Source organism: Lacerta agilis, chromosome 5 (genome assembly GCF_009819535.1).
Source record: "Lacerta agilis isolate rLacAgi1 chromosome 5, rLacAgi1.pri, whole genome shotgun sequence".
NCBI classification, from domain to species: Eukaryota; Metazoa; Chordata; class Lepidosauria; order Squamata; family Lacertidae; genus Lacerta; species Lacerta agilis.
Window position 1 is genome coordinate 8,956,886 of NC_046316.1, and position 21,971 is coordinate 8,978,856.

The following is a 21,971-nucleotide window of genomic DNA, read 5'->3' on the forward strand; positions in this document are numbered from 1 at the left end:
GGTAAAGTGTGGGAATACGCTTTGGCGTCTCCCGCGCATGCTGCTGCCACCGCGCTCATCCTTCTGCGCACAGAAGGAAAAAGAAGATCCGGCCAAGATTGCAGTACTGGAGTCGGGATCCCTCCGCTCCAGCTAAAGCGCGCCAGGAAGCTTCTAGTTAACGGTTATTGAGGTTGTTTCCCGCCCAGAAGGGCTTGATATTGCTGAGTTGTAATTGGTTGGTGTTATGCTGATGACGATGTATGAAAAGCTAATAAATAGCCCCTGCCTCTGTTTGAGAGGTCGGAGAGCTCGCTCGCTATCAGTGAGTGCACTACAAGCTTTGACTGCAGTCTATTTTATTTTCGGCCACCTGCTGCTGCTTCGGCCGCTCTTTGCTTCTCTTGCTACCTATCGCCTCTTCAGCCCTCTTCAATTCCTCCAAATCCTCACGACCTTCATGACCTGTTGAAGCAGGTTACTCCAACGGTTACCCCAACAGTAAAGCATCCGTGACAAAGGGCCATCCAACCTCTGCTTAAAAACCTCCCAAGGAAAGGGAGTCCACCACCTCCCATGGGAGTTTGTTCCACTGTCAAACAGCTCTTGGTGTCAGTTATTCCTGGTGTTTAGTTGGAATCTCATTTCTTGTAGCTTGAAGCCATTGATTTGAGCCCTACCCTCAAGCAGGGGGAAATAAGTTTTTCTCTTTAAAAATGTGAAGGTGGATGTCATTTCTCCTCTCAACCTCCTCTTTTCCAGGCTAAACATACCCAACTCCCTCAACCATTCCTCACAAGGCTTGGTTTTCAGACCCTTGATCATCCTGGTCGCCCTCATTTCCACACATTTCAGCTTGTCAACACCCTTCTTAAATTGTGGCTTCTAGAACAGTACTCCAAGTGTGGTCTGACCAATATAGAATAGATTAGACTTATGACTTACCAGGATCTGGACATTACAGTTGATGCAGCCTAGAATGCATTAACTTCTTTTTCTTTTTTCTCTGCTGCATCACACTGTTGGCTCATGTTCAGCTAGAAGCTTACATTCATCCTCACTGAAATTCATTTTGATCGTTTTGGCCCAGTTCTCCAATCTGTTAAAGTGATATTAAATCCCGGTGCTGTCTTCTGTGGCATTACCGGTAACTACCCCTCCCAGTTTGGTGTCAGTCAACCAGCTACAAATCCACCTAACTGTTATTTTGTCTGGCCCACATTTTACCAGCTTCTCTGTGAGAATATCATGGGGGACTTTGTCCAGAGGCTTACTGGAATCAAGATACACTACGTCCACGGCGTTCCCCTGATCCACCAAGCTGGTAACTGTCAAAAAGAAATGAGATTCATCTGGCATGACTTGTTTTTGAGAAAGTCCTGTTGTTTGCTTTTGTTACAAAATACCAGAACTATAGAAGCAGTTGTAAAGCATGGAATGGCAATGGCGAAATGGGAAAAAATAATAATTTTATGCTTCACAACTCGTGCACTGCTGCTATATAGGGTCTAATTGTGTGATTTATACATTCCATTTTCTGTGTACAGATTGCACTTGAGGTTGATGCATGTAGGGTTCTATTCTCTAATTTAATACTGTTAGATTTATAGCCTGCTTACTATCATTCTTATGGCAATTCATAATGCATAAAATACATGGTCAGATTAAAAAACTAATCATTTTAAACAAAACAAAATTATCTCCACCGTAACAAGAACAGAAATCTGATGTCTTTCCCAACTTTCCCCATCCCTCTCCTGGATTGCTTCTCACGGACCAGTTGTTAAATGCCCTTGTGGTAGGGTAGGTAACAACTAGCAAAAGTAGGCCCATCTGTGTCTCCATTTTGCAGACATGCTGTTGGCTGGCTGGGAACAAATAGACATATTCAGAAATAATTCCTGGATGTCAAGATCCAAGTTTGGTGCAAGTACTCTTTGGTGAGAACTCCAGCAGAGATTTAAAATCACAAAATATGCAGCAAAGTAAATCACGGAAACATGCGTTGTTAGACCTTTAATATATGCCCTTATGAGTTTCTTCAAGAGTTCCCCTCTTCCCCTGGTATAGAAAAAAGACCACACACTTGTTAAGTTAAAAATTATTTACTTACTAACTCTTCAAAGGTTATATTCATGTGCTTTTCATTACAGTATTCAAAAAAAGTTGCACAGGCAATAAAATACGACTTAATTATAGCAGTGAAAGTTCCTAAATTGCTGGTAAAGGAACACAATAATGGCTTGAAACATTGAGCTTTTCTAATAGACTGGAGTGAAAAATGGCCTTCATTATCTTCCTCTCAAGTTGAGGGGGAGTGACCTACCTAAGTCTGGTAGTACGGTTTCCCCAAGGCATTAAATCCTTCATGCATTAATTAAACTTAAGCATGTTGGTTATATGAGGCCATGCAACAAATGGACGCTGGATGTGTTGTGGGCAGGGCCAGGATAAAAAGTATCTGCATGGAGCAGAATAAATCCTCCTTTGGAAGTCAGTGCAGGAAAAGCTATTGCAAAGTAAATTAATATACAGTAGGCAAAGCAGAGCCTTCTGCATTGTACAATGGGTGATGGCTCAGGCAGTAATTATTGGCGTGAAGAAAAGAGTGTTAGGAATTCACAAAGGTGTCCCTGTTTTCATTAATGAAATGGGCATGCTTAGCCTGGAAAAGAAGATGATAGCCATTTTCAAATATCTAAAGAGCTGGAAGATGTTACAGAGCATGCAGATCAGTAAATCATAAAGTTCAAAGTTAGCATTAACTGTTTAATAGCAAAAACACGATCTTCACAGACTTGGCTGAGTTTCAGGCCTAAATGAGCACAGCAGCTTATTCCATGTAGGCTCCATGTACTCCATGAAACCAGTTGCCCAGACTAAAGGCCCCACTTCCTAATAGCTGTATATGTCTCCTCTCCAGGGCTTTTCCCAAGCAGTCAGAGACTGTGCCTTTGTGCAGCTTGTCTTTGCCCATTTCATGCCTCTCCTGGTTCTGGGAGTCAGGGAGAGGGAAGCTTGTTGCAACAGGAAGGGAAGACACCCATGACTCTTCACCAGCCTCTTGACCTCCCTTCTCCCACTCGCCTGCTTCAGCCTCCGATTTGGGACTTCTCTCTTGACTTTCCCAGCTCACTAAGCCCTGTAACCTCTGCAGTTTTCAACACCTATTCCAAGTCTTCTCCCTCTTTTCCTTCTGACTACTCATTGTCCCACCACCACTTCCTGTGTAGAGCCATAGCTATTGGGGAGGGAGGCTTGCTGGGATTTTTGCCCGAGGTGAAGTCTGCAGAGGGGCACCACTGAGGCTCCCAGCCTGCGTGTGCATGCGCAAATGCGCGTAGGGGTGCCAAACTGGGTCTTTGACCAGGTGAAATAAAACCTAGTTTTGCCCCTGCCCTGGGCTCTGAGCCTTCTTCCAATGGTGCACCATTCCTCAGCATCCATTACAGAAGATGGAGCAAGCTTGTACAGTATTCTCCTTTCAATGGATTCAAGTTACAAGAAATTCCTACTAAACATCAGGAAGAACTTATGTCAGTAAGAGCTGTTGAACAGTGGAACTGACTCCCTCAGGAGTTGATGAACTGGACTCTCCTTCCTTGGAGGTTTTAAAGCAGAGATTGGATGGCCATCTGTCATGGCTACTTTAGTCGAGACTCCTGCATTGCAGGGGGTTGGACTAGAAGACCCTCAGGGTCCCTTCCAACTCTAGGCTTGCACCATTTAAATCAAGCAACTGCTTTCCTGCTTATAATGAATGCTATATCCTAATACTATTTTTATTAGTATGTTGTTGTTGTTAATTAAATTTGTTAGGCACTTTCTCTTGCCTAAGGCAACCCAAAACAACTTGCAACCAACCAACGGATCCACTCCACATTGATGCATTAAAACTAAGGGGGATAATAAATACACTAAAAACCTCCCACCCGTTTTTAGGTCCTTGTTTATACCATTTTAATGCTGCAAAAGGCTCTGGAACAGGCATGTCCAAAGTCCATTTCGGGGGCCCTATCTGGCCCACCAGTCGATTTAATCCGACCCCTGTGGCAGTGTATGTCCTGGGGTAAAATCCTAAAAGCAACTTCAATCCTAAAAAAGCTCAACAACTTTGGTTCAGTTACAGGTAGGTAGCCTTGTTGGTCTGCCATAGTCGAAACAAAATAAAAAAATTCCTTAAATCTGGCCCCCTTTGAAAAAAGTTTGGGTACCCCTGCATCTGGAACCTTATGAAAGGGCTCCATATAAAATGGATTTTGTTACGGTTTCCTATGTTAAGAGTACCTATCTGTCTATTTATATCTATAATATTATTAATCTAAAATGGATTTTGCTATGGTTTTCTAAACTAAGAGCGTTGTGGGTGCGTACGGATGTATAAGTCCATTAAAGGCGGGCAAGTATTTAAGGGTTCCGAATCGCGAGGTGGGCAGGCAGCGCGCGCCTCTCCTCTCTCTCTCTCGCGTCCTGCCTCCGAATCGGGTCCACCTCCTTCCCCCCCCCCCCCCGCAGGCGCCGCGTGCGCGCCCCTCCCCTCCGGCTGCGCGGCTGGTTTGAATGAACCGCTTCGGGAGTTGCGGCGCGAAGGCGGCGCCGGCCAATCAGAGCGGCGCATTTTTCGCGCTGGTTTTGGGCTGGGGTGGGGGGGGGGTGGTGGAGGCGCAGGAGGCGGCTTGAGGAGGAGGAGGAGGCGGAGACCAAAGGGGACGCTCGGTCGGTGTGTCGGTGGCCCGTTCGCTCTCTCGCTTGCTCGGGGGAGAGAGGGGGGGGGCGGCCGCGAAAAAGAAGGAGCCGAGGGGGAGCCCACCGCCCGGGAATACGAGGCGGGCGTGAGAGAGAAAAAGCGAGGCCCCCGCCTCAGAGCGCGGCAGCGGCAGCAGCAGGTCAGTGGCGGGAGGGCGGCCGGGCGGGAGGGCCGGTCTCCCCTCAGGGGTTGCGGGGCGGGGGCGCGCCTGCCGTTCTTTCCCGCGCGCCCGTCTCCCGGGGGGGGGTCCTCCGGGTCCCGCCTGCCTCCTTCTGAGGCGGGAGGCGGGCTTCCCTCGCCTGAGGCACGGAGCCGCTTTCCCCCCTCAGGCGCCCCCCTCTCCTTCCCGGCCTCGGGGGGGGGGGTTTCCTTCCCGGCGCCCCGTCTCCCTCGCACCCCCCCCCCAGAAGATGCCCCTCGGGGCCGGCTTGTCCCTGCAGGCGCTTCCCCGCGGAGCCCGGCCCCGGCCACCCTCACAGGGGTCGGGGGCGCCTTCCTGCTCCGCCTCTGCAGGAGATGGGAGGCGCGGCGGGGCCGTAACTCGGGAAGAAGAAAGGGTCCGAAGTGAAAACGGGGGGCCCGGAGTTGGCCGGAGGGAGGGTCTCGGGGGAGGAACGGGGGTCGTGCTCGGAGGCTTTTCTCCTCCCTCGGCCTCGGGCCCCGCCTGGGCTCCGGTTCTGGGGTCGCCCGCTTGAGGGCTTCCCTCCACCGGAGGCAGCAGCTGCCGCCGCCGCCGCCGCTGCTTCTTTCCTGGGCTGCTGGAGGGAGGGAGGGGGGCGAGGATGCAACTCCGGGAACGTATGGGCAGGGAAGGAAGCCATGTTTGATTCATTCCCCACCAAGGGAGCGCTGTGCGGTTGGGGATGCGGTGCGCCAGCCCTGCTGCTGCTGCTCAGCTTATGGGAAATGGATTTAATAAGCCCTGATAGGGCGCGCTCCTTCTAAGGCTTAAGCCTGGTTATGAAGGAGGGCGATTGGCCTGGGAAGACCTTTTCTCCTGACTGACCACCCACCAACCAAACACCCCCGCCCGCCCATCGCCAGTTTAGCCCGATGTCCTTCTGGCAAGAAGGAAAGCCTCCGATCGCAGCTCCACTGGGGAATTGAGACTGCAAAGGACGCCTCTGGGGCTACTTCACAACGCAGCAGCTGCTGGGTTTTTGTGCCTCCCCCCCCCCCGCCCAGAGGGGAAGGGGCCACAGGGTCTTGCATCTCCTAGGATTGAAACGTTTCAGATTTTTGCTAGGGAATTAAAAGCCAATAATAGATCGCGCTTTTATTTCGCGTTGCCACGTGCATGGATGGGTTCCTGCATTCATAGGGATGCGCACGGCAATCTGGGGCAATTGATCAGAGAGATCGGCTTCCTAGGGTTTTGGTACCTAGGGCTTTTGGGTAACCTAATTAAAAGGCATGGAAGTGGGAGAAATAGACTCCATTGAAGGCATCGGAAGTGGACTCTTGCTAAATCTTTGTAATATTAAATTGCTTTAATATACTATACAGTACATTAATAGATTGGTTCTTCAGTCTCTTGAAATACAGCATTTGCTGTGCAGCTGTTAGATGGTATTCAGTAAACAGTAGACTTATGAGCTGACCTGAGGTTTGCCCATAAAGTGCATCCTGTTTCCATGAGTTCACAATGAAAACATGACAAAGGAGGGGTGTATAATTGCTAAAATTTGATGGGAATGGAAATCAAAAGGACTTTCAAAACTAGAGCATATAACTAACATCTATCTGCTTTAAAAGTGTGACATTTTTTATACAGTTCTTTCGTAGAGCATATTAAACTGGTCTGTTTAACAAAAATGTGAAATATTAGAACTCAGGTGTTGTTTTGCTTACAAAGGCTTGGATTTGATTCCTTCATTGGTACTTTGCAATTGATTTTGTTTGATTGGTCTCTTGTTTTAGCTGTATAAACTGATTTATAATGGGTATCATTTATCCCTATTCCCGTGATTTAATCAATGCATGTTTAAATAACAAAAACAATTTGCTTAAAAAATAGCCTAGTGCTTGCCTCAGCAGCAGTCATTGGTACATAGTACCATCCTGTGTATGTATAAAAAGAAGTAAGCCCAACTGAGTTAAGAACTGATGGCAACCAGGACTTGAGATTTATGGTGTTGAGGCTTACTCACATTCTTGCTTGGCTACGAAGCTCACTGAGTGACCTTGTGCCAATCACCATGTATTATGAAATATGAGGTCCTCTTAAATAATGTGGAACTCTCTTCTCCTGAGCCACCCTGAAGTCCCCAGTAATCTGAACAAAGCTCCAAATGCTTTTTGCAGTTTAGTTTGTCATCTACCTGTCCAAGCAAAGCCATGTTCTTCATTCCACCCTGCCCAGGGCTTGAAGCTGGTTTTAAAAGAAGTCTTTTGTCCAAAAGAACCCACAGCTGAGCATAATAAACCTACCAGTTTCTGTCTAGAGTCTAATGGGGTTTTTTTTTTTTTTTTTGCTCTCATCACTGTTCCAATAAGACTTTACAATTCCATTTCTAATCATAGAATAGTAAAGGCGGAAGGGACCATGAAGGTCATCTAGTCAGACCCCTGGAATCTTTTTGCCCAATGTGGGGTTTAAACCCGAGATTGAGAGCCTCACGCCCTGCCAACTGAGCTATCCCACCCATCAGAGATGCCAATAGGATTTTCTGAGTCGAGTATGTTGATTCAGTGCTCTGCTGCACTTTCAGAAGAGACACATTTGCTTGCATTTCAGTTCATATGAAAACTTGTGCCCTCTTTTGCAGGTGAGCCCCCCATAAATGTCAGGGGCTATACACAGGTAATAAGATATCTGAGATCCACAATATCAACAGGTAGGGACGCGGGTGGCACTGGGGTCTAAACCACTGAGGCTCTTGGGCTTCCTGATCGGAAGGTCAGCGGTTCAAATGCCCGCGACAAAGTGAGCTCCTGTTGCTCTGTCCCAGCTCCTGCCAACCTAGTCGTTCGAAAGCACGCCAGTGCAAGTAGATAAATAGGTACCACTGCGGCGAGAAGGTAAACAGCGTTTCTGTGCACTCTGGTTTCCGTCAGTGTTCCATTGTGCCAGAAGTGGTTTAGTCATGCTGGCCACATGACATGGAAATCTGTCTGGGGACAAATAACGACTCCCTCGGCCTGAAAGCAAGATGATTGCCGCAATCCCATAGTCGCCTTTGGCTGGACTTAACCATCCAGGGGTCCTTTACCTTTTACCTTTTACCTTTACCTATCAACAGTTAAAGTTTTCCCAGTAATTGCATTCCCATATCAAAGGCTTACCCAGTTTAATTTCTGCCTGCCACACAGCTGTTAAAGGCACAAGAATCCTGTTCTACAATGCCAAGCCTTATTTCTTACAAGGAACTCAAGAATAAAAACAACAATGAAACATTTAGGCAACTTGATAATATGTTTTTAAATTTAAAAATAGTAAAAAAATGAACATTTGATTGTTCAGAAATGTAATATAGCCAAAAGAAGTGATGAGCCATTAGTAATAATAAAAAACATGCACAAAGCCAATTAAGCATGTATCACTCCACCCTCCATGCTTTGATTTCTACAACAACGGAATACTCTGAGCACGTGCAGGTTCACATTTTGAACTCATTTAACTCCCTGTTTTTGCTCACTTCCTGCAAGTTGCTAGCTCAATCTAAGCTACACCACATGTCTGCTGTGAAAATATAGGAGGTATAAAATGGCTGCAAAATGAGGCCTGGTATTTGTATCATTGGCGTCAAAATTTGGCTCCCTTATCCAGAGTGAGGCATCTTTGTACTATGAAGTGTCATGTTTTTCTGCCCATCTCTCCCCATATTAGCACAGTTCGGCTTCAAGACTAAACTATATTAATCTGGACTGATTATTGTATGTTTAGCAGGATGTGTAAGGTCCACTTGTATTCACCTGAGCTTACTCTGTTTTTTTATGCAGTGGGCATTTATTCCTAAAATGAGTTATTGGGGAAGTGAAGAAAGCAGAGTGATCTGCTTTCATTTTGGAAAGGCAGTATTCTTCCTAATTGCTCATTAAAAAAAGAAAGTTCTCTTGAAATTTTTATTTGATTTTTATATACCCCTCTCTTATAAAACAACTTGATGTTCTGTTTTGCCTTGATACTGATATTTTCATTCTTGTGCCCCTTCTTCGCAAAGCCAACTGCAATCCTGCACCTACTTCAAGGAGTTCTTGATGAATGCCTGCACTCCAGCTCCTTCTAATTTGCAACCCGCTACATTCGTACCCCCTGAACCAGGCTCTTGGTGGGCCTGTGTATAAAAGCTAAAGCCTTCGGATTTTCAGTGCAGGGTTTTTAATGTATAGTCTACAAATTTGATTCTACATCCAACCACTTTTCACCTAAGTAGCTTACCTTTTCTATTTTTATGAATTCTCCTGCATTTGGGATATGACCTATCTGCTTCTGTGCTATAAACTTCACTATATCTATCCACCATCATACTGCGCTACAGTTGGCCCTCACAAATGCTTTTCTCACAGCAATCATATATGCTTGTTTACCCAGATGTATATCTCATTCATGTTAATTGAGGTTATAGGCAATAACCAATTTGCACATGTGATTGATGGACAACTGCGCAGAACCCAGAAGTGACTTTTAAAATTGCCCTAAAAGAGCCTAGAAAGGGTGAAAATTTTGCAAAAACAGTGCCTAGCAATCCCACAAGCCTTTGCAATTGCAATCCCAGGAGCCCTTGCACTGACCGTTGAGGCCTGTGGAGAGTTAAGAGTTAGAGCAAAAAGGTTTGGAGGGAGCAATTGTGTTGAGTTTGGCATCTGGTAAGTTCTGCTGGGTTTTTCAAGGGTTTAGAGCAGGGGTCAGCAAACTTTCAGCAGGGGGCCAGTCCACTGTCCCTCAGACCTTGTGGGGGGCCAGACTATATTTTGAAAAAAAAATATGAACAAATTCCTATGCCCCACAAATAACCCAGAGATGCATTTTAAATAAAAGCACACATTCTACTCATGTAAAAACACGCTGATTCCTGGACCATCCGTGGGCCGCATTTAGAAGGCGATTGGGCTGCATCCAGGGACCCCTGGTTGAGAGGGTGTTTGCAGACTTTTCCAGTGGTGTTTCACATAAACGCACAGAGCATTCCAACAAAAGTCCTGCGTAAATTGGGAGTTGCCTGTACTCTCAAGTAGGCATGCACAGGAATGCATCTTATAAAGTGAGCAACGAGGTATTTTCAGCATTGCTCATAGGAAAAACCATTCCTGAACTTGCTTTAGCTGATGTGATTTTTACACATACGGGTGTCCATAGTTTTAAGATGTGAATAGTATCCTATGCAGGGCCCCAATGTTTTCTCAATGTGGGTATTAACAAGGTTTTGCCTAATGAATGTTACAAATAAATTTGCCTTCTTGCCGGTCACGTAGAGCATCTTTCTGGAGTGATTTTGGAAACATCATGGAACAGCAGCCTTTCTAAATCAGATGTTCTTGAACAGGGGTCAGCAACCTTTTTCAGCTGTGGGCTGGTCCACTGCCCCTCAGACCATGTGGTAGGCCGGACTAGATTTTGGAGGGGGGGGGAAAGAACAAATTCCTAGGCCACACAAATAACCCAGAGATGCATTTTAAATAAATTCTACTCATGTAAAAACACCAGGCAGGCCCCACAAATAACCCAGAGATGCATTTTAAATGAAATGACACATTCTACTCATGTAAGAACACGCTGATTCCTGGATTGTCCGTAGGCTGGATTGAGAAGACGATTGGGCCGCATCCGGCCCGCGGGCCTTAGGTTGCCTACCCCTGTTCTTGAAGATCTTGCACCATTCCTGACCACTAGCCATGCTGGCTAGGTATGCTGGGAGTTACAGTCCAACAACATCTGGGGATCCAAGGTTAAGAGAGGCAGTGTTACAGCTTATAGCCCCCCTTTTTTGGCTGGGGGAGGTTTAGAAGATTGTGTTAAGTGACAGCTTTTACCACCCGAAGACCATTGACCTTTGCGGTGCCTCAGGATTCCAACCTGTCTCATTCTTTTTAATTCCTAAATGAAACTTCCAAGAGAGGTCATCCGAAGGTTTGCAGATCACTAATCACATGGATTATCTAATGCTAATCCCTGGGAGATGGTCAAAAAGTTAAAACAGGTGTCAGGAGGTAGTTGTAAGACGGATGAGAACAATAAATCCAGATAAGATAAAGTATTGTTTGGGAAGACCACTGATGTGGATGGAGAGTTGCAGCTTGTTTTGTACAGAGTTGTCAGGTATGCAATTTAGGGCTATTTCTGAATCAGGTGACCTCAAGTGGCTAGGAGTGCCTTTTGTCTTAGGACTGCAACCGGCAAACCAGACTATCTGGAGAAAAGCACAGCTGGGCCCAGCAACACATCTATTGGATATATCCAGATTAAAGTACTGTAATGTTCCTTATGTTGGGAGTGCTTACCTGAAAACAGACTGGAAACATCAGCTGGTATAATTTTTAGGTTTTTTGTTTGTTTGCTTTTGTATTTATACCTTTTTATTGAAATTTACGTCCAACATTAAGACGTATGTGATTTAAAAAACAACAACTATTGGAGCCAAGATTTTAATCCTGTAATGTTTTCCATTAAACATTGGAAACATTGCAGTGGAGATGCTGGTTACCAAATTTATCTGCAAAAAAAAATTTCCCCCCATTACGGTACCCTTCAATTCCAATGAAGGCCCATTAGAGATTTTCAGGAGTTTAGTGTAAAGACCAAAAACCAACCCCCTACCCTTATGCCCCAGGGTCAGCTATAACTTTTCTTATTACCTTGAGCCTTTAGGGCTTGATCAGCTAATAAATGTTGAAATTTGTGAGCCTGCAGCCAATTGAGACCTGGGTCCCCAGTGTTTGCTCCAGAGAAATTGGGCTGTTAATTGTAAAAGCTCTACAGCCGAAGAATCTTCCCCCACCCCAATGATAGGATGCTGTTATGCAAATTCATATCCATCACCTGCTGATAGTAACTTGGTGGTATCAGAGATGAGCAAGTAAGGAATGACCAGCACTGTCATTTTTTTCTAGATCTTCAGCATGCCTAGAGTATACTGGTTATTTAATGGTTGTAACATCAGTGAATTGAAAATGCAAAAGGGCAGGACCCACAAATTCCTTTGTGCTATTTCTTGTTCCAATGTAATCCACTTCTTGCTTAACTTTTTGAATTATACTTCAATGTTGTCTTTGTGTTTTATAATGTTAAGTGTGGCAATCTCCATCCCCCCTTACGTTTTTTACTAATAATTTTTCATTCACTGTGTTCTGCAGGTTAGCCTCAGGTTCTTGATTGACCAGTTTCTGTGGCAGTGGAGCTTGCAGTGTCCTTGTCACAGAGTGCAGTTGTTTCAGTTGTACAACTACCGGATGTCTTTGTTGGACGTGATCCCTCAGTGTGCTCTGCATTTGCTATGCGGTAGCAGATTAAAGACCTATACCTCTAGCCATCTGAGTTTCTGTATCCCGTTAAGGAAGCCTGGTGGGTTACATTTCTCCTGTTGGAAGAGAAAAGGTGTGTAGTTCTTTGAAATAGGTTATCCCACTTGTAGTAAGTAACCTTAAAAAAAATAAAATCTCGAGGGGAAATGATGTTACTATGTCGGGCAGAGATTCTGTAGAATCAGTGCTTGGGCATCTCTTGAGACAGTCAAGCCAGTTGTGCCTAAATTCCCTCCTGAATGTAGTTGCTCAACCTCTGACCCACAAAGACTCCTATTTCACTGTTGATCCTTTGGTTTGATATCTTGGCCTCGAATATGTGAGAAGCCCAGGTGGAAGCAGCAGAAGATGAGGGATTGTCGAGATACGTATGCCACCAAGTGTCTCTGTAGGTTCTGTATTGGGCAGTGGACATCAGAGTCAAGTAGCTTACATAATCTCTGCATGGGGTAAGGACTTCTGAGGGACCCCACAAATAATGGGGTAGGGACTACTCAGGGAGGCCCTGCACCATGAGGAACATCATGGTGTGTGTCAGTAAAGGAGGGGAATTAAGACTAAGAGAGCTTAGTAGGGGGTGCTCGTGTAATTTCACTTTGTACAAGTGACAATAAAGTATTTCAAATTATCAGGGTACTGTGCTAAAGGCTAAGCTTGTTACGTTTTGTCTACTTCATTTCTAACTTGAAGTGGGAAAGGAACGGTTACCAACGTGAAAAATTAAGGATCCATGTGCCTTTTCTGTACATTTAGTACAGGAATCGCAGACCTTGTTTAACCAGCAGGCATATTTTGAATTTTTAGAAAGTGCTGTGGGCACCAGTCACAAAATGGCTGCCATTGAAGTTTCGCATAAAGCAATATGGCTGCTGTGGGTGTCGTGACAAAATAACTGTTTCTTAATGCACCAAACCACAAAAAGCTGACCTCCCACATTAAGATGGAGATCATGTTGAGCTGGTACTAATTGCGGAGATCACACAGTATTGATTACACACACAACGCTGTTGCTGTCTAGTAACAGAGCATTCCCCAGTACTGGGGGGCGGTGGAGTGTGCCCCACACCATACTTTCATGCATCTCTGTTGGTTTGTCTCTCTCTCTCGCACACATACACTCACTCGCTCTTGCTTTTGTGCATACATACATACGAGACTATACGTACATTTCTCCCTCTCACACTTGGATGTATACAGGAAATTTTCCAGGAGGGGGCAAAAAAATGAGGGCAGGGGCACAAAGTAAAAGACTGAAAGGGTGCAACAGGCTAATTTCTCACAGAAAGTAAGAAGCGTGGTGCTTGTACATTTTGCCTCATTTCATGTTCTAAAATTCCTATAAAGTTGCTTTTTAAATAAATTGACAGTTGGGAATCTGAGGGTTGTGGTTTATCCTGGGGGCACCAAAGAAAGCTTTTTGAGGGCTCTTTGGTACCTGTGGCTGCAGTTGGTGGTCCCTGAATTAACACCTCATTGTGAAACATCATAGAGCATATAATGGTTAATAGCTTACTTGCAGAATTAGCTTTGAATTGTTACACATTGTAAAGCTTACTCAATAATTTATAAATAATATGTACTGTATGTTCTCGAGTATAAGCTGAGTTTTCCAGCACATTTTTTTTGTGTTGAAAAAGCCGCCCTCGGCTTAAACTCGAGTGAGGCGTGCGGCAGCTCCTATGCCTGCTCTTGCGAGCGGCGGACGAGGGACAAGCGGCTCTTTCTCGCCGCTCCTCTCCACCGCTGCCTGCCGCTCGCAAGGGGCAGGCAGAGGAGCCGTGTTTGGGAGAGGCACTGTGCCACGCCTATTCCAATCGCGGCTCCTATGCCTGCTCTTGCAGACGAGGGACAAGCAGCCGCCATCCACCTCTCACAAGGGGCAGGCACAGGAGCCCCGACAGTGGCGGAAGAGGGAGCAGCTCGAAATGGCTCCTTTCTCGCTCCTCTGCCGCCTGCACACGCATACACCCTGCTTATACTCGAGTCAATAAGCTTTACCAGTATTTTGTAGGAAATTGGGTGCTCCTGCTTATATTCGTGTTGGCTTATTGGAGAGAACAAGTCAAAGAAGTTATAAAGGTGATAATTAAATTTCAGTATGCAAGTCCATTTCATTATTATTCAAAGTTTCCAGACGTCCATAATGTTCATTGAGTTGAAGGGAGATGGTAAATATTTTTTGACATTGACATATATTCAATAAATTCATCAGCTTCTGGACTTTTTCTTTTTTTAATTTATTTTTTTTAAAATAAAAAAACTGGACTATTTCCTTTATGCTTTAATTTTATAAGATCAATTTTTCATGAGCCAAAGTTTTCATCTGCCAAAGTTGACACCAAACTTCAAATAAATTAGTATGAGAGGTTTTTCATTGTTTCACTGTTCCCAGTCTAGCTGCTGTTACCAATAAAATAATAGGATTTTTGAAAACCTTATGTTGTACTGAGTTATTAAATATCAGTTAGGTTGCACATTTGGGTTATTTATTAATTAAAATTTGTATACTACCATTAGTAGATCTCAGTACAGTTCACAGTATAAAACTACAAGATAAAAAACACAAAATGCATAATAAAAACAAGAACAAACCAATAGCTCACTCCCCCAACTGTTCTGACCAAAAATTCCATAATACTTTGCAGGACCAACCACATACAGTAAAATGTTCCTCTTTCACTGCATTTTCTCCCAACACATCCAGGTTATATTTGAATTTATTCAGTAAGATACCAGCAAAGTATAATTTTAAAGGAATTTGCTTTAAATCTAGCTGACACTGATTTGAATGTTCTATATGACATTCCACGGTTCATCTTTAATATTCACTTGCAAGTTCCCAGGTTGTTTCTAAACTGGTATATGTATCCCATGTATTCTTCAATTAAGAATTTGCAAGTTTCTGACAAAAGTTCTTCGCTATTGTTTCTTGTTGAAATTACGAAAATTGTTGGTATTGTTGCCTGATTGATTTGGAACCAAGTACCGGTATGTTTAAGTTCTAATAGTAGTAGATTGCCTGATTTGGGGTTATTACCAATATAAAAATCTTTAGCATTGAAGAGTTTTTTTTTTTTTTTTTTACAATCCCCCCTCCCAAGAAGCATGTCTTGTTTTAAAAAGGGAGTCTTAACTGATAGAAGTTTTTTGAGATGGATGAATTAAATACTGAGACCCTCTCAAGTTCTGTCTTGCTTTTCCAGGCATTTCCATTGTTATCAGAATTCTTTTTGTATTACCTTTTAGTATTGAAATTATATATTTTTATGTGAGATGCATTGCGGTATAATGGTAATCCTGGAATGCGTATTCCTCTGTTCTTTGTATATTTAAGATGTTGATGATAATAATAATAATGATGATGATTATAATCATCATCACCACCACCATATATTTATATGGCGCCCACTCGGGGTGGCTTCCAGCAAAATATAAAAACGCAATAAAGCATCAAACATTTAAAACTTCCGTATGCAGGGCTGACTTTAGATGTCCTCCAAAAGGCATCTGTTTAATATCTGATGGGAAGGTGTTCCACAGGGTAGGTAGAAGGCCCTCTGCCTGCTTCCCTATAACTTCACTTCTCCCAGCGAGGGAACCACCAGAAGGCCCTCAGAGCTGGATCTCTTTCGGTGCTTAACAATTGGGGTGGAGACACTCCTTCAGGTATACAGAGCTGAAGCTGTTTAGGGCTTTAAAGGTAACCACCAACACTTTGAATTGTGCTCGGAAATGGACTGGGAGCCAATGTAGATCCTTTAGGACTGGTGTTATGTGGTCCTGGCGGCTTCTCCAAGTCAGCAGTCTAGCTGTATTATGGATTAGTTGTAGATTCTGGGTCACCTTCAAAGGTAGCCCCACGTACATAAGAATGTGCAGCATGGTTTTTGATACCCTCTTTTTGTCTGAATGTATAGATGCAAGAATGATTTTCCCTTATTCTGGATGTATAATATTAATAAGTATTGGCAATTTTTTGAAATTATAACAAATATATAATCATTTGCACAATATGCTGACTGGGCATATGATCATTTTAATTGCTACTATCCTTACAAGCCAAGAAAGTGAAAAACCGTCCTGTTCTTTTAGCTTTTATTTTCTGGATTAACAGTTGTAAATGAAATAGAAATGTTAAATTTCAGTGTTGGGGGGATATCTACACCTAGGTATTTATTTATTCTTGCATATTTGCCAATTTGTTTCCTTCAGTTCAAGACCTGCTACATTTCCATGTTCTTTAATTACATTCATTAAGTGTGGCATAGCTTCATTTAGGTTCAAGATCATTAACAATGTCATCTGCAAATAAATTTGCTAAATGTGTTTAGCCATCAGTAGTGTTAAGATTATTGTGTAGCGTGTTTGCCTTGGCAATGGAAACCTTGGCTAATAACATGGGTGACAGAGGACCGCCATGTTTTGTTCCTCTTTGCTTGAAAAGCATCAGAGTCCTATCTGTTAGCTCTGATGCATGTCTATTTTTATATAAATATCTTTATATTTGACTGCCTTGTCAATTGCCATAAATTCTAAGACCTTAAAAGAGAACCCCATTCCAATTTGTCAAAGGCCTTTGTCACATCAAACGACACAAAGTGCCTTTGACTTGTTTAAGATTAGCATGATGAATTACATTTGTGGCTGAAGGAATCAGCAGTTAATCATGTTTTAATAAAACCAGTCTGCTCTAATTGTATGTATTTTGGTGCTAAATTTGAAGGATGTTCAATAAGAACATTTGAACAATTTAGCATCAGTGTTAATTAGAGATACAGTACAATCGTATCTTAGGCTGATCGCCGAAGAATTGATGCTTTTGAATTATGGTGCTGGAGGAGACTCTTGAGAGTCCCATGGACTGCAAGAAGATCAAACCTATCCATTCTCAAAGAAATCAGCCCTGAGTGCTCACTAGAAGGACAGATCCTGAAGTTGAGGCTCCAGTACTTTGGCCACCTCATGAGAAGAGAAGACTCCCTAGAAAAGACCCTGATGTTGGGAAAGATGGAGGGCACAAGGAGAAGGGGACGACAGAGGATGAGATGGTTGGACAGTGTTCTCGAAGCTACTAACATGAGTTTGGCCAAACTGCGGGAGGCAGTGAAGGATAGGCGTGCCTGGCGTGCTCTGGTCCATGGGGTCACGAAGAGTCGGACACGACTGAACGAATGAACAACAACACAATCGTATCTTACATGCGTTTAACTTGTGCAATTCCAACCCAGTGCAAAAAGAGATTTTAAGCTTTCTGCCTTGTTTAGACGATGGGCGTAGGATGCTCCCACAAGATCTCACGAGAATACCCCAGGGCCTCCGGGGTTGAGGCATGGAGAGGGCATTGCTTCCCAAGCAAGGCAGAAATGCCTAGCGCAAAAATAACTTTACAGTAAGGTTCCAAAGATTGGACAGTGTTCTCAAAGCGACTGGCATGAGTTTGGCCAAACTGCGGGAGGCAGTGGAGGATAGGGGTGCCTGGCGTGCTCTGGTCCATGGGGTCACGAAGAGTCAGACACGACTGAACGACTGGACAGCAACAAGGTTCTCTATGCCAGGCTCTGGAAGCCCCATGATGGGGTGGTTCCCATGGTTTGAGTATATGTGTTTTTGCGTATACGTGGAACCAAACCCCTGCATGCTTTATCCGTCTGTGAGTCAACCTGTTCTTTATCTTCGTTTGGTTTAGGTAACACTGATTCTGGTTCGTTTCCAGGACGATGGAATCTGTCCCCCTTCCTTAACTTTATTAAGGAGTTTTCTAGGTAGAGGCAATAGAATATTCTGAATTTCTGAATACAAAGCTCCAGCGAAACCATTGGTGCTTTGACGGGTTTAAGTTTAGATGTACATTTTAAATTTCTTCCTGTGAGATCAGTTTGTTTAAATAATGATTTGGAGCATATGATCTGCATTGCAGTCTCCTGACTGACTGTCTGACTGAACCAATGAGGTGGGTGGGAAGCAGGCAAATGGCAGCCATGTTGGTGCACAAGGCATCACAACCGCTTTCTAGAGTCTGGCATTTCTCTTACAACAGCAGTTAGTTGTCTTGTTTGGTGGAGCTAATGGGGGATGAATTCTTCTGAATCCTACTCACCTTTATTGACACATGAGAACCAGTGCTTGCCAGATTTCAAGATCCAGATAATTACTTCCTAAGGATAATGTAATGAACAGTAATGGTATTAGTGATCAAATAGTTTTAAAATTGGAAGTGTTAATGCCCTAAACTAGTTTGCCCTCAAAATGATATAAACCTGGTATAAATATAGTAAAAACAGCCTCTGGTAAATAGAATGCCAAATTGCTCGAGTGGGGATGTTGCCTGGGTAAGTTTCTGAACACATGCTCTAAATTATATTAAGTAATATACATCAAAGCAGCATTCAATTAAATAAGTAAATATTCCAGTACTAATGGTTCTTCCTTTTCTTTTCTTCTGTTTTAATGCAGCGGTACAAAGTTGGAAATCCTTTTGACTGAATGGATTTCAAAAGTAGCTCTCTGCTTCTAGCCAAAAAAAGGGTCAACCACATCAAAATGAAGCAAGTACCAGAGATCCTTGGAAATCCTACAGGGAAAACACAGAACTGTGAAGTGAATCGTGAGTGTTCTGTTTACCTGGGCAAAACACACCTTTCTGCCACACTACAGGAGGACATTATGCCGAAATATAATGGCCACGATGCTCTCCCATTTATTCCTGCGGACAAACTGAAAGATCTCACTTCTCGTGTGTTTAATGGAGAATCGGCAACACAAGACACCAAGCTGCGCTTTGAGTCTGAGGATATAAAAGAACCTGCAACTCCACCTAACACTACACCTGTCAAGAATGGTTCTCCAGAGATTAAACTGAAAATCACTAAAACGTACATGAATGGAAAGCCTCTATTTGAATCTTCAATTTGTGGTGACAATGGAATAGATGTGTCTCAGGCAGAGGAGAATGAGCAAAAGCCAGCAAATAAGGAAAGGAGAAATAGAAAAAGAAGCATCAAATATGATTCCTTACTTGAACAGGGTTTTGTTGAAGCGGCATTAGCGTCAAACACATCTAGTTCCTCTGATGAGAAGGTACAGGATTTATTTGCTACCTCTGCTCTTTGGGTAACTCCTGTCAACTGAAGTTACCAATGTTTGACCTGTTTTTTCCTAACTGATAAGTCAGGTAGCAGCTGATGGCTCCTACAAGGGTTCTGAGTTTCAGAGGCTATTAATAAGTCTAGCAAATGAAGTTGGAGAGGATAGATTAGACATGCACCCCCATGCTTCACTCATTTGAGTCCGTTTCATCTTCCCCTTCTCTGGCGTTCCCCAGAGTGAACTTGAGACAGAAAATCTAATAATAGGGGAAGTTTTAATAATGTATTTAATGATAATGGACCATTAAGGTCCAGTTTTGAATCATATTATGAAAACAATTTTTTCATCTTCTTTTTGATGATGATGAAACAATTCCAGCTGACAGGCTATTGGAGAGGGACTATTTGTATTAACTTTGATGCACCAAAACACGGGTAGCTAGCCAACAAGGTGCCCTCCAGTTAAAATTTCCTTCAGCCCCAACCATCTTGGTTTAGCAACCTATGTTTAGATGGACTGTTTTACTGAGACATTGTGCTGTTTAGACTTTGTGCAACGGAATGCAAAATGAATCAAGCTTCTAGCACACACTCATTCTGAAGCACTTTGTTATTAATTATAAAGGTAACAAGGCTATACCAAGCAGCTTTATAGGAAGCATTTTATGATCTGTAAAGAATGTGTTTCAGGAATGGGAAGGAGATAATTTTTCTCAGCTGGGCTTCTGCCTACACTGCCCTTGAATTTTTTTAAAAAGTTGTATTTGCTGTATGAAGGGATAGCTCTTCTGGATCATTGTTTGTACAGTTAGGTGCTAAGTACCATTCACTCAAAGTGTATGAATTTCCCAGCAAGAGACCAGGGGAAATAAACATAAGGGTAAAAAAAAAGAAGTGTCAGTATTGTTCTGTTTCTTTTATGAGTTACTTATTTTGCCTTAAGTAGGTGTAATACAGCAATCGGAAGCCAGCTAGAAGCTAAGTTGTCCTGCATAGATGTTAGTAAAGTAGCAGAGGGGTCCATTTACCTCTGATCAATAAACCTCCACGTGCTTGCTACAGATAATTTCAGGTCCGTGGGCCACTTTTGGCCAGCTATAACATTTCCCCCCAAAAAACCATACCCACCTGCCAATCAGACTCTAAACAGGTTTCTATGAAGTTGTACTCTCCCTGAAATGGCAGGTATAATGTTTGTGTGTGTTTCTTGATCTAAAATAGTCAATGTCCTATGTAGTTCAGAGGGTCTTTTAGCAGTGACTGCAGCCATTCCTGGACATGGATAGTCATGATGATTCAAACTCTGGTAGTCTCCTAGTTGGGTTATTGTAATGTGTTATATGTGGGACATTCCTTAAAGATGACTCAGAACGTCCAGTAAGTGAATAACACAGCTTCCAGCATTTTGACTGGTACATCCATGACAGCCCATGTTATAACAATACCTTTCATGTATGGTCCTCTCCATGTGTGCACCTGCAGCCTCAAGTAGTACAATGCAAGAGGAGCTTTATGAGTTAATTTTATTGGATGTATAAACTATCCTTAAATAGTACTGGCTTTCCGATACAGCATATGGAAAAATTGTTTGTTTGCTACCATTTAATTCTCTTGACAGCTTGAATCACAAAGGTTTCTTGGGAGCCCCTGCAGCTTTTGCATGTGGTGTATGAAATGATTCTGGAAGATTGGCCAGAAAGAAAGTTCCTTGACCTTTCTAGAATGGTCCTCAAACACACACTGTGACCACTGTTGGAGCTAGAAACTAAAATTTTGTAAAATGAATACAGGGTTGAATCACATAAAACACTGATAATATATCCTCAGTCTATTTTATGCATGCACCTAAAAACGTCAAGTGTCTGTACAGCATATATGAATTTTATTGGTGCATATGTCAGAAAGTCAGGAGTCAGCCATAGCTCGCCACTGCACATGAAATGTCAAGTATATGCTTTTTGACACATTATGTGTGAAGTGGTACTGAGACTTGTGTTCCTGAAAATTCCAATAACAGTAGGGATTCTAAAGCAACAATTGATACCAGTTGTGGCTTTCGGTAGCCATTGCTTCAACTCCTTTTGCTTCCAGAGAAGCTGAGGCTCCTTTGTTCCTTTAAAATTGGAGTTCACTCTTCATTTCGAAGTAATATATTCTCCCTGTTACCAAATAACAAAAAACTTCATAGCCTTGAAAAAACACGACGGGTACCCTGATAGTTGTATCCCTTTAGCTGTGGATCTGATAGTTGTATCCCTTTAGCTGTGCATCTGTGGCCCAAACTTGGTTCATATGGCTAAACGTTTTCGTGAACATTCCAGTTAAAGTTACCATTCGTTTGCAATGCTCCAGACACTCAGTGTATTGTTACCAATTATGTGTGATTTATGAAACATTCTTCATTCCCTGTGCACTCAAATATGAAAATATATATTTGTTTGATCAAGTTGCTAGAATTTGTAAGTGTCTGCCTTTTTCTTTCTCTAAAAAGATTCCTGCTAAAGAAGATTCTTCTTTACTACTTGGAAAAGATGACAAAACTCAAGTATTGAAATACAGTGTAGGAGACTTGGTATGGTCCAAAGTATCTGGCTATCCCTGGTGGCCATGCATGATTTCAACTGATCCTCTTCTTTACAACTTCACAAAACTAAATGGTATGTCCTCTTGTCTTTGGTAATTTTGCATTTGCAGCTATT

The 21,971-nt window shown here is 43.1% G+C and overlaps 1 protein-coding gene across 1 annotated transcript in view; it reads left to right on the forward strand.

Moving 5' to 3' along the window:
• Positions 1-18,614: 18,614 nt before the first annotated feature.
• NSD2 (nuclear receptor binding SET domain protein 2) overlaps positions 18,615-21,971 on the forward strand; it is a 52,668-nt gene continuing 49,311 nt past the window's right edge. Inside the window, exons 1-2 of the mRNA XM_033148417.1 lie at positions 18,615-19,264; positions 21,764-21,929. Coding sequence (XP_033004308.1) covers positions 18,671-19,264; positions 21,764-21,929 — 760 coding nt within the window. The 5' untranslated portion in view covers positions 18,615-18,670. The remainder of the gene's footprint in view (positions 19,265-21,763; positions 21,930-21,971) is intronic.